This window comes from Athene noctua, chromosome 19 (assembly GCF_965140245.1).
Source record: "Athene noctua chromosome 19, bAthNoc1.hap1.1, whole genome shotgun sequence".
Taxonomy (NCBI): domain Eukaryota; kingdom Metazoa; phylum Chordata; class Aves; order Strigiformes; family Strigidae; genus Athene; species Athene noctua.
The window spans coordinates 8,688,455-8,701,069 of NC_134055.1; the positions used below are offsets into that span (position 1 = coordinate 8,688,455).

The window sequence follows — 12,615 nt, forward strand, 5'->3', positions numbered from 1 at the left end:
TGGAGCTAGTTCTGCCTCTGCCATCACCCCAGCCACTTCTTACCCCTGAGCTGGATGCCTTGTACCTGTGTGGTGGGATCTGCAGTGGTCCATGCTTGGACAGGAGGTTCAGGTAATGTACCTGCACACGCAGACTGGTACCAGCTGTACTGTTTGTCCTGGGAGAGCACAGGTGGGACAAGGGGCTTCTGGCCACAGGAGAGGAGAATGCCATGACAGGACATGGAGTTTGCAGAGGCAGCTCTGAAGAGCTGGCTCTGGTAAAGTGGCCTCCATCTGGCCCAGTTCAGCTCTGGCAGACAGAGCTTTCTGTAATCTGGAGTGATAAAGTGCTGCAGTGGCTTGGGATCAAGCCTATGCCCCTCTCCATGCTCTATCTGGCTTGTTTCTAAATACTGGCAATATGGATAACCCCCTGACAAACTGTTGTTGGTGCTGCTCTGGGTTTGTAGCACAAACAACTGCTCTGACTACAGGGGCCAACTCTAGACACCAGCCTTTCCACAGATCACAATGTCAGCCCCTTCTCATCTGCAGGGTGATTTGGGAAAACAGGAGCTTGCAGAAGGTAGGTCTTTGTTACTAAAAATCTGCCTTTATTTGGAAAAGAATGAGTCAAAAGCCAGGCGGGCAGACACTCCCATGCAGGGCTCCAGCATCGGAAAGCCAGCTTACCTTCCCATAAACAAAGCAGTACAGGGTAATTCCCATGGCCCATACATCAAGTGCCTGAAAGAAAGCATGCACATGCAGTAAATGAGATGCAACACAGATGATCTGAATGAGCTGGATTTTCCTACCAAATCACAGAACATTATTTGTATGCATTTAACACTTTTTGTTTTGTTGTGCAGAGTCTCTATGAAGCTGGGCTCCTAAAGGCATCTGTAGCACGCCTGGGTAATGAGGACTGTGCTGGGCCAGATGCTGCCACCCCTGACCTTGCTGAGGAGTGCACTGATCAGCAAGCAGCCCTTTCTTACAGGATATGACACCTCTCAGGGCTGAACATCAAAAAGTGGAGCTGAATCTCAAAAGTCTTCTTCCAGGCAAAAACCCACACTAGACCCTATCCCCACATCCGCTTCACAGCATCCCTCACTTTCAGGGGATCAAGACATGACCTTGGTGGCCAGCAGCTCCCTGTGCCTCTTCATTATTCTGGAAGGGAATTGGGAGTTTTCTCCCTTCCCTTTGGGCAAGGAAAAGACTCTAACACGGCTCCTCTCTGGGCAGAGTTCTGCAGCAAAGTCAGTCTGCCCACTGCACAGAGCAACCAACGTGAGACTGCCTGGACTGAACACAGAATTAGAACTCTGGTTTTACTGAACAACCCCAATTTGCACAATAACCCCTGGGTGGGCAACACGCAAAGGATGCAGGTGTGGTGCTGCCCTTTGTGCCATGCCTGGGGGTCCCAGAAGACTGAGCAAAGACCTACCTTTCCACTGAAACTTTTGCCAGTGTCTGAAATGGCCTCTGGAGCCATGAAGGCTGGTGTCCCTGCTGTGCTGGAAAGCTGGGCGTCGTTCCCTTCAAATTGATTACTGACTCCAAAATCAGCAATTTTGACGTGTCCATCATCTCCTAAGAGCAAGTTGGAAGGCTTGATGTCCCGGTGAATGATTTTCTGGTAGTGCACTTTAAAAAAAAAAAAAAAAAAGTAGGAACATAGTCTGCCACAGCAGCCAACCCACCCAGAGGAAACCTTTCCAGGAGAATGAAACTAAAGGTGCAAGTTCAGGCATCCCAACTTGAGGCTGCTACTGGATATACAATATAATGCAGTAGAAGTACCATTTCCTATAGCCGTTCCTTTTTGGTGCCTCACTGAGATGTACAGAGCACAACACTCCAAAATACATCTGTCACCAGTAATTATGCAAAGAACAGACATAAACCAAAAATAGCCCAACCAGCAGGACCAAGCAGAGCTGTCAGAGAAGGAAATTACTCAAATCTTGCAGATTTGCTTGGCCTCATTGGACCAGATGATGGGTTGGGAAGCTTGCTGTATGGATCCAAACAAAGAGGTTCATTTTTAACTTGTTTATTTTGAAACTGCAATGCAATAAAGCAAATCAAAAGGGGCAGAACCACAGGTAGAATGAAACAGGCCCAAAGGAGGTAATTAGGCAAAACAGGACAACTAGCAGCCCAGCACCAAGGCCAGCCAACAGCTCAGAAATCAGTTGGTGTTTCCAACTCAAAAGATGCCTCTGACCATGGAGCAGTCACCAGGTGGTTGGTGTCAGCCCCCCCAAAAAGGTGCTCTCTCTCTAGCCATGCTTCATAACAGAGACTACAAATTGAGAAATGACCTCAACTTGTTCTGCACCACCTCAAACCTCCCCCGCTGCAAAAAACTGCCAGCCACTCTGATCACTGTTGCACCCAGAGCCATGGCCCAACCTCTGCCATGCAGCCCTTCAGAGCAAAGGCTGTCCCTACCCGTGGCCCTTTGCCCCACGAGGCTGCAAGGACACAGCTCTGTCCCAGCTCCACGAGGCCAACTATGGGCACTATGAATTGCTTGGACATCCAAAATGAAAGAAACCCTTGTAAAGAGCTTGAAGGCTGAGATGCACTGAAAACACCACCACCAAAAAAAAAGCTCGCTCATTACAAACTATCTGGGAAGCAATACTGCAGCTGTAAGAAAGCCATTTCTGGACAACTGAGTGAAGCAGCAGCAGGGAGTTGTAGGGAAGTGGCTGACTTCTCAGGAACTTGGAGAACAAATTGAAAAATTAAAAAAAACCCCAAACTTTCAGAACATAAAATTACCCCAAAGAACTACAGAAAACCCAGGAGACTTTACTGAACAGAGAGGAAATATTTTAAAAGTCTTTACTGTCCTTCCGAGGGGAACAAGACCCCCCCAGCCTCCCTCCTCCCCCAGCCCCAACCACCATTTTCACACTTCCTTCTTGCAAACACAGCATGTTTGGTTTTATACCTGCCCATGAGCACTTTTCCTATCTCCTAGGAAATACACCATTTTGTGAGGGGAAATGCTGGTCTAATCCCTTCCTGCTTTACACACCTGGTCAACACACTGCCACAAAAGCAGCCTGTGCTATGGAGCATCCCAAGAAAGAATAAACTTCATGTAATTGTTCTGCTCTTTTCAAGCCAGCTTTCCAGCAGCCGTGTCTGGGAGTGGAGGTCATGCTTGCAGAGACTTTTTCTGCAAGGACCTCTCCTTAGTTTAAAGCACTGTCAGGGGTGCTGTCCCTGGCACATTAAAGAGCTGATCTGGAGACCCAGCAGACAAAAGCTTGCTGGAGAGCACTGGCGCTTACATCCTCTTCCAGACGCACAGCGAGTACGTGGTCATGCTGTGATGTGAGCCAGTTAACGCTGTAACAGCCCAGCTAGACAGTCAGGATAAACACTGAAAACCCTGCAACAACAGTAATTATGAGGAGACATCTGCTCCACAGCAAAGCTGGTGGCGAGCTGACATTTCATTGTGGTAATATAGGGAGGGCAAAAAAGTGAGAGGAGGAGTGAAGTTTCCCTTCAGGAGGTGATTAACTGCCTTTTACGCAGGTGTCTGGTATCCTGCCTCATACTGCAGGGCTAAAATTCCCAATGTCTCTCAAAAAAAATTCAGGCCACAAACATACGAGGGCCATCCAAGTACATCCCTGGAGCCAAGTCTGTGAAAACCGAAGGAGTTACACTAGGCTAGCAGGTACTCTAGGCTTTTTATTATTTCTTCCATATAGGAAAGTAAAAAAAACCAAAACAAAACCACAAACCAATTCCCATATCAAATAACTATTTATCCTGTAAAACACATTCCCTGCCTTTGTACCATCTAATAAAAGTAGATAAAAAACACGGGTCGTTCACCAGATGCTCTGTGTTTGTTCAGTGCCCATCTCAGCCGGGTATCCAGCAGGTCTGGGCACTGCTGGTTGTTAGGCACAGGAGCAATACAAACGTTGCACAAAGAAATAAGAAACACATCCTTTGCAAAAATCAAAGCCAAACAGCACGTGAACATTTGCGTCTCCCAGACTAGAACATCCACATGCCTGATGTGAGCTTTAGGGACAGTGATAGTCTCTGATCTCAACTGCTCAGAGGAAAAAATTAGCACAAGTGCCTGAGGGGCAGAGGAGCACAGGCTGCACTCTCAGAAGCGAGCCTGACAAGTCCCAGGGCTTTGCAATGCAGTGTCAGCCAGGCACTTCAGCAAACCTGGCACACAGTTTAAATAACAAACTGGGATGGGAGGGAGACGGGCACAGAGGGAAGTGGCTGGGCAGGTCAGGAGCAGCGGTGCAGTGAGCTGTGTCCAACCCACGTGCTGTGCTGCCATGCTGTCTGGGTGACAGTAATGAAAATCTTGTGCCAGCTGGCTTGAAAGACTTCTGCTATCTGCAAATCCCCTCTCCTATCCAGCTGCCTTGTGCAGAGGCTATAGCCACGAAGGAAGAAGGACAGAACAAGGTTCCATCACAGCTATAAAAATTATAAGAGCAAGAGCTCATGTCTGCCAAGAAATGGTTTGGTGTGGAGCTGCTGACCTGGTGAAGGCAACCTGAAATCCCTGTTCTGCTCTGAACAAACACAATTCTTAAAGCCCCAGTCTGACAGCTGCTGTGGGCATCCTCTCCTGCACAGCTATCCAAAACAAGCTTCAAAATGCAGAGTCTTACCCTCTCCTGTGCTGTGCCTTGCCACCGGTACAGTTCGGTACAATGCAGGGCTGCAGAAAGAAGAGTAAAAGATTCCCAAAAATCATTACCTGGCTTGTTTGAGAGGTGCAGAAAGGAAGCAGAACGGCTCATCTGAAGGACATCAACAGTCTCAGAAAAACTTTCCAATACACCAACTTCTGCTGCAAGCCCAGATCTCTTGCAGATTATGCATTGGAGGGAGAAGGGCAGGGAACAATTAATTCAGCAGGGCTGGCCAAAGGCTGATGGGCCAAGTGGTGGAATGTGCCCACAGTGACACAAGCATCACTGTCACACGCTGCAGGAGCCCAGGGCAGAGCTGTCTTGCAGGAAAAGTACCTGTTAAACCAGCATGATCTGCATTTCCAGCACAACATGCAGTGGAGAAGATGGTGTTATCCCTACAGAACTCCAGAGGGAGAGCTAAGCATCTCAAATAAAAGCCTACCACTAATGATACCCTCCAGACTGCTAATGACTGTACAAAAGGGACACGGCACAAGGAGCACACAACCCATGGAGCCACCCAAGGGGAGCCGCTGACAGCCACAGTCAAACACAATCACCGGCACAAATTAACCCTCTAATTGCACCAGCCTGAAGCATCCGAGAGCAAGTTTCTTTCCTCTGCAGATATAAAAGCAGCAAGTAGGAAAGGCACCTTTGTTAGGAATGCTATTCAATGTCACTGGAAGCCAGGACCAGAGGTCCCACAAACAAAACATTCATCCTCTCCTGGGGATTAAGGACACTTTGTGACATGGCCGCTAGCAAACAAGAGCAGGGCTGTATCAGTCACAGAAGAGAAGGAAAAGCACTTTCAATATCCGAATAAAACCCCCAAGCTTTAACAAAACATAACCAAAATAAACTACCTGTATTGCTGTACCTAGACTTGCTCAATGATGGCCTGGGGATTACTCTTCTTTTAAACCAACCCATGAGGTCCCCTTACATCCCTTCATGGGGAACTGGGACTCCTAAGTTGAATCCAGGCCTTCAAGGAAACTTGCAGCGACTCTGTTCTGCTCAAAGAGACTGGCCACAGCAAGGCATTGGGTTTTTTGCTTGTGACATTACAGAAACAGTCACAAAGTAGGCAGACACCAGCCCTGTCAAGACTGCCCTCAGACCCACGGCGTCCCTGGATGTGGCTGCTGGTTGCACACAGCCTTGGGAAGGACCTTCCCATCGGTGCTCCCATCCCAGGCCCCACCGGCCACACACAAGGGGGACATCAACAGCCGAAAACCACTCATTCCCATGTAAATGCACCCATCTGCATCCCTCCCAAGGTTAAAATCGCTGCTGACCTGGCCAAAGAAGAGCACTTGACAAACCAACAAAACGGTTCCACTCGTTGCTTTTGCTTGGAAAGGATTTTGCTCTAAAAGCAGAGGTCAGCAGCTTGCTAGAACAACCTCCCATGAGCTCCAAGATGTTGTGCACTTTCTCTGCTGACAGACCCGATTCAAAGAACAGATCAATACCTCTTCATAATGAAAATGAAACAATGTAAGATATTACAGAACCCTTAGGAAAAAAGTCTGATTCTGCAGCGCTCCATTGTATTTGGTTTTATTAGATCTATCTTTCACTTCAGTGGAAAGGTAACAGTATTTCAGGCCTATTTGCATCTGAATTACAATCCCATGCATTTCTAGAGCATCACCTATGCAAAGATCCCAAAGCCAGTTAGAAATGCTTGCTTGCTTACTAAACCTCACAGTCACCCCATGAACGAAGCAGGCAGGACAGGTGAAGGCCCACATACTACATTTTCATCACAACTTGTGTTAGAAAGCCTGATTTAGGCACATCTGAAGTTGGACTTAGTCAAACCCTAGAGCCCAAGGGTGCTCAGAAACAAGGGAAATCATGTCTAAAAGCCTAGACTGTCTCCTGACTTGGGGCATGGAGCGCAGGCACCTAAGAAAAGCCTGGTGAAGGCTGATGTTATGTGGTAGATAGACAGAGCCTCAGAAGAGGATCTGGAACCCTTCAGGGTGTGAGCAACAACTGGGAAAGGACCATCTTCCTCTGTCCTTCTTGATTTCAGACACAGCCTCCAGCAGGTATGCTGCAATGCTGCCTACAGCAGCTGGGATAAACCAGTATTTTGCTGTTCAATTTTGGGCTCATATGAAACAACTACTCAAAATAAAAGGTCTCCTTGGAAATCTGCTCTTCAGGGCATTGTTTCTTCTTTAAGATGTATTTTAATTCAGTTGGTATTAGCAGCATGGATAGCTGCATGCATTAGCAGCTTGGGTGTTCATGTACAAATAGGAGTAACCCACTTTCTCAGAGCAAAGGGGGTGTGAGATGTGCCCTGCTGGGGTTGCCCACTTCTGTTTTCTCACCTCCCCAACAGGGGCAGAACAAAGAAGCACCTGCTGCTTCATGAAAAGCTGCCAGTGACCTTGCAGCTGGTCCTTATGGCAGAACTTGTCCCAGGATGGACTCTCTGAAAGCCTCTCCAGCGGCACACCTGCATTACTCACATCCTTTCAACAGTTTCAGGCTGTCTACACCCACTTCTCCCATAACTTCATCAGCACCAGAAACATGGTTTCTCATTTTTAGCCCTAGACAGTGGGACAGCCAGGAGGCTGTCACAGCTGCCTGGTGGTACTCTGCCATCCAGATGCCTCCAAGCCTGCAAACACTCTGGGTGCCGACTGTCCAGGGAATGAGCAGCTAGTTTGTACTTCCAGAACACACAAAAAAAGCCCATTTAAGACATCGCTTTGACGCACGCTGAACATCATCGCTGTGAAAAGCCAGCAGGTGATGTGGAAATGGTAGTAAAAGGAAGCACAGGCTTATGTGCCTCTGAACCGGGGTCAGCGTCCCTGCAGAACCAATAAGTAGTCAGAGCCAAATGACTTCAGTAACCACAAAATGAAACTCTTGCAGAAAGCCAGTACTCCAAGTGCTGCTGTTAACATGCATATTGTTCCTGAGAGGGTCTCACCGCTTGGGCAGGTATGGGGCAGCGCTGAGGTGGAGCATCACGGCTGTAAACTGTGCTGTGGCTCAGAGATCCTGCACCGTTTGTATCTTGAGACAGTGTTCAGGCAGGGGTGACTCTTCCATGGCTGTGGTACAGTAGATAGGGCTGGAGAAAGGGGCAGATTTTGAGGAGGATCTCTGCTGCTGGGCCAGCTGGCTCCTCTCTGTGCATGCAGCACACAGCCCTGCCTGGGCTCTCTGCAGGTCTCCTCCTGCTCTGCCTCCCTGCTCCATCACCGCTCGTTAGCAAAGCCCTGCTGAGCACATAATTTCTTTCTGTTCAGTCCCTTGGCTGCCTTCGGTGGGACAAGAAAGCTTTTTTCACGTCATGCAACTCATTTCACAAATGGTCCTTGTTTCTAGATACCACAGGCTGCTCGGAGACTAAACAGGCTTTTCTTTTCATTCAGAAGCAAACACCTGGGAACTGTCTGCCTAGATTAACAGCCAGTGAAGACCAGGAGGGAACAGAGACAGAAGTGCTAGAAAGAGGGATTTTTCCTTGGTCCTCTTAAAAAAACCCACTTTCACTGCATTCTCTTCTGGAAACCTTAGAGCTCCAGCAATACCAACTTGCTAAAAGCTCACTTCAAAATTATACATATAAAACTCTGCAATGCACTGACACATCCTGCTATTTACTGAGGCCGATGCTGAATTATACTTGATTAAAAACAGAATCCCATTCCCATTCAAGGGCAAAAGCAATCCATATGGTGCTACTGCAGAGTCTGCTTAGTATTACTTTCACATCACCCCTGTAGCAAAGAAATGATTTAACACCCTCCCAAGGAAACTGCTGCACCACCATCCAGAGCTTAAAACAGAAGGCTGCTCTTTGAAGCAAGCCTCTGTCCTTGTCCTCAATGCTCCACCAAGAAAGAGCCGGAGGACATGGACACAATGTGCTGTGCAAGGGAAACACCTTCCTTCCCTCCCATGCTCAGCTCACTGCAGTGGCTTTGTGTAGCGGCTGTGGCAAGGATCCCAGCTCTGATTTTCTCATCTCTGTCACTATTTTGCCACTCCCTTGCTGCATCCATGAATCTTCAGCCACTTGAATATGCTGCTTAAACCCAGGTTTTACAAAAGGGGGCCCCAACACTGCCCAGCCCTTTGGAAGAGTTCAGCTTCCATTTGTGCTCCATCTTCAGCACCCGGCTGACCACAGCACTCCTGCCAGAAGGGATGGGTATAGGATACTGCCAGTAGGAAGCAACAGGGAAGAGGAAGGAGAAGTAGCCTTGCCAAAGGCTGGTCTTCTACACCTGTCCTATCACCACTCACAGAGGACATGCAGAGCTTCCTGCCACAGCTACACGTGCCAACGCTCAACAGACCCCTGGGAAAGCAGGGAGCAGGGTACGTGCAGCAAGTACTGTCAAAACCACCTGCACAGGCTGTGCCAAGGGCTGCCTCTAAACCCCAGCACAATCATCTACGTAACTGCATCAGACAACAGCAATCAGAGTGCTTGATCTTTAAGAGGCTCTAGCACATCTCTCTGATCTGCTTCACCAGCTAATTACTCTCACTCTTATATAAGTCCTCATCGATCGTATCAGTAACACTTGCAGCTACAGGAAAGGTTTTTTTGTTTGTTTTTTTTCATCATCCAAACAGAGCTTGTCTGCACATGATAAAACACAAGCCAGCCAGCCCCTCTTCTCCTGATGGTGTCATTTATAACACCCAGCACCTTGCAGCTGTAGTTGCAGTTGAGAGCCCTCACCCCAACATGCTCCATTTTGAGGGGCTCTGAACTTACGCAGGCAAGAGGCAGCAGCAGAGAAGGAGCAGGTCCCCATTTCTCACATGGAAATGCAGGCACGGATGGATCAAGAAGCTTGTTGGGAATCACAGCAGAACATGTAGCAGCTCCATCACTGTCTTGTGTCCCAGCTCTGCTGGCCCACATCAACAAGAGGTCTGAGGAACTCGCCTCTGCCAAGAACCAAACCCATCTACACCACTGATGCTTCAGCACACCTACCCTGGGCTTATGTTGCAGTAGATATTCTTCAGAAGAGACAAGACTGTGTTGACTCAGCTGTTGATTTATTTTCTTAAATTTCCTTTTAAGATAACGGAAACTGTACTTACATATTGATGATTAAGTAGATTAAGTTTTATCTCAGAAAAGCCAGCTTTGATCTGCACGTCAGGCACTTTGTTATTGCTCCAGGCTTAGCGCGCAGTGCTCCGGAGCATGGCAGGCGTTCGTACAGGTGCCCTGCGGAGAACAGCTGCCGGAAAGGCAACTGCCCACAGCTTCAGCTGCGTGTCATGACCTTCCCTTCAACCCAATCTCTCAGATGAGCCAAGCATTCCTCTGCAGAGGGGACCAGAGTTGTCACGCTTAGTTTCCCTAAACACAGTCATAGCAGGGAAATTGTGCATTTTCTACAGACAATGAAGGCAATAATGTTTTTTCTTCCTTTCAGCCACACTGAGAGCAACTGTTTCAGCTTCTTGTGAGCTGAATAAAATACTAAGCTTGCAGCTATACAGCAGAAGGAACGGTTGCTGTGCTTCACCTTGACTGTGCAAGTCAGCAGGGCTTTCCCCTGGTCAAGCTTGCATGCATGTTCTGCATTAAGTGTCTGCTCCTGGCTCGTGTCACTGCCAGGCCACCTGCTTAGACAGACCTTTCATTTGCTTATTCTTATTCCTTACTTGGGCTCTTACTGAACGAAGCTGCTTGCATCCCAGTCCTAAAACCAAATGGGGATACTTGCCTGGCATATGCCTTATGTCTTTTGATGGAGTATGCTTCTCCCTCACAACCTCTCCTGTGGCTCCCACATACATCTGCCACTGGAGAAGAGTTTAAGGTATCTACTCCTTGTGTTGAACCAAACATCTGCTCACAACAAGGAAAATCTTTCTGGCCAGCTGACAGCTGCCAGACACTGGAAGAAAATCCTCCCATTACATGCTTTACCTGGTACTGGTTTCCACTGTCCATTTGCCAGAGCAAACTGGCATGATGCCAAATTCACCTTCATTCAAACCCATTTACTGTGCAGTTATTAAATATAAGTCAACACTGAGTCAATCCAGAAGGAAATTTTACTGCCTTCAGGAAGTCAAACCCATATTCAGGTATCACCATATCCAGGATACTTGGAGTAAAACAGCAGAATAATCTGTCTGTCCAGCACACTTGTAGGCTTTGTTGGTGGAGGGATATGTCAACTCCTGCAGTAATTACTTTCACCACATTTACTGTAGAAGACAACTCTGAAATACTGTTGAGCCCCCAGTTAACAAGGCTTGGGGGGGCTCCAGGACTGCTAGCTTTTTCTGACAGATGGTCACAGCGGTGGAAGGATGCTTGGCACAGACAAGAACTCTGCAGCCTTTCAAAGCCACCCATGAAGATGTAACGAGGTCTATAAATTAGGGGTGGCAGAGATGGCATGACTGTTCCCAAGTCCCTGCTGGCATCAGCTGAAACCTGCAGGATCAGACTCTGCCCTGCACTGCTCCCCACACGATGTAAACAGGAGACAGAAGACGCTGAAGATTTACATAAGTTTAAAAAGAGATAGTACAAATGAATGGAACAATATCGGAGGCCAATAAAAACAAAGACACAACGTTTGGCTGAGGAAATGCCTGGGCCTTTGGTCTCAGGGTGCTGGAAGGTATGCTGCAGGGTGCATGGCTGCCTGGCTCTGTGGGGCAGTGCTGTATTCACCTCCAGGCTTGCAGGACTGACTCCTTCGGCGACTATTCACTGTCCACCACATCTATTTCTGCTGAGTACCACTGGGAAAGCAATGTTTGCCTTACTAGAAGGGAGACTGAAGCTTAAATAACCCCAGATAAGCACTACTAGAGGGAATTCACAAGTGGAAAGGGAGGTAATTGCACATATCCCCAATTCACAGAAATGCTTAAGCACATGCTTTAGTTAATGACACAAATAATCCGGCAAAACTTTTCCATCCAAAGCACTTAAATACATTCTGAAATTACCACTCCAGCGGTACTTACAACACGCAGACGACAGCCCGCATCCCCAGTTCATGAGGGGGTGTGTGCAATGCCAGCAGTACTGGGCAAGCCTTGCACGCGGGAGCAAAAGCACTTTCCTTTGTAGGGCCCATTTCACCAAGATGGGAATTGCAGTTTGCATGTGCTCAAATAACTCCTGACATAGACCTGCGCCCTGTTGTGTGGACTAAGACAGGTATAGGAAAACAGAACATGTGAACCAGCAATATTACCACATGTTAAGGTCAAAACATTTTCCCAGCAGTTTGGGGGGACAGAGGAGGGGATACTCTACCACAGGCAGATCTCCCCAGCTCTCAGACCTTGAACCTGCCTCCTTCTCCTTTGCTCGGTGAATGAGGCTGGGACCACGCACCTATCAAAGTGCACTATCTGCCATTAAATATAAATGCAGAAACCTGGCTGAAAGCAGTCAACAAAGCAAGGTGGCACCATGCCATTGCCTGGATGGGAGAGCTCCTAGCCCTCTCCAGGGCATCTGTCCCTGCCTCCCACCATGCTGAAGCCAGGCTTCCCACCTGGCGTGGGATGCTTCTGCTCTCATCACGCTGACCACTGCCTCTCTCCAAACACTTGTCCCCAGAGCCAGCCCTCTTGCAGGAGGCCTCCACCCCAGGCAAGCATCAGGAATAACCAGTGGAGTCCAGTCCCCGCAGACATACAGTGGCCGTGGACCACGTGCCACCACCAGTAATTTAAAAGCTCAGCCCATGTCTCCCACCAGCTTGGCCCCTGCGGCCCCTTCCCACTCACCACACCGAGGGCAGTGAACTGGCCTGGATTAACACCTTGCAGGCTCCAACAGGAATCCAGTTTGCAACTTCTAATTTAATAAAACCCAACCAGCAATGATGCATTTGCTGCTGTGATGACAGCAAGCTTC

The 12,615-nt window shown here is 48.3% G+C and overlaps 1 protein-coding gene across 5 annotated transcripts in view; it reads right to left on the reverse strand.

The window, feature by feature from the left end:
- The window catches only part of CAMKK1 (calcium/calmodulin dependent protein kinase kinase 1), a 114,286-nt gene that overhangs the window by 24,349 nt on the left and 77,322 nt on the right, over positions 1–12,615 (reverse strand). For all 5 annotated transcript variants that reach the window (XM_074922656.1, XM_074922655.1, XM_074922654.1 and 2 more), the window contains 2 exons: positions 1,442–1,641; positions 676–729 (listed from right to left, as the gene is read on the reverse strand). In XM_074922656.1, the coding sequence (XP_074778757.1) occupies positions 676–729; positions 1,442–1,641 (254 nt within the window). The remainder of the gene's footprint in view (positions 1–675; positions 730–1,441; positions 1,642–12,615) is intronic.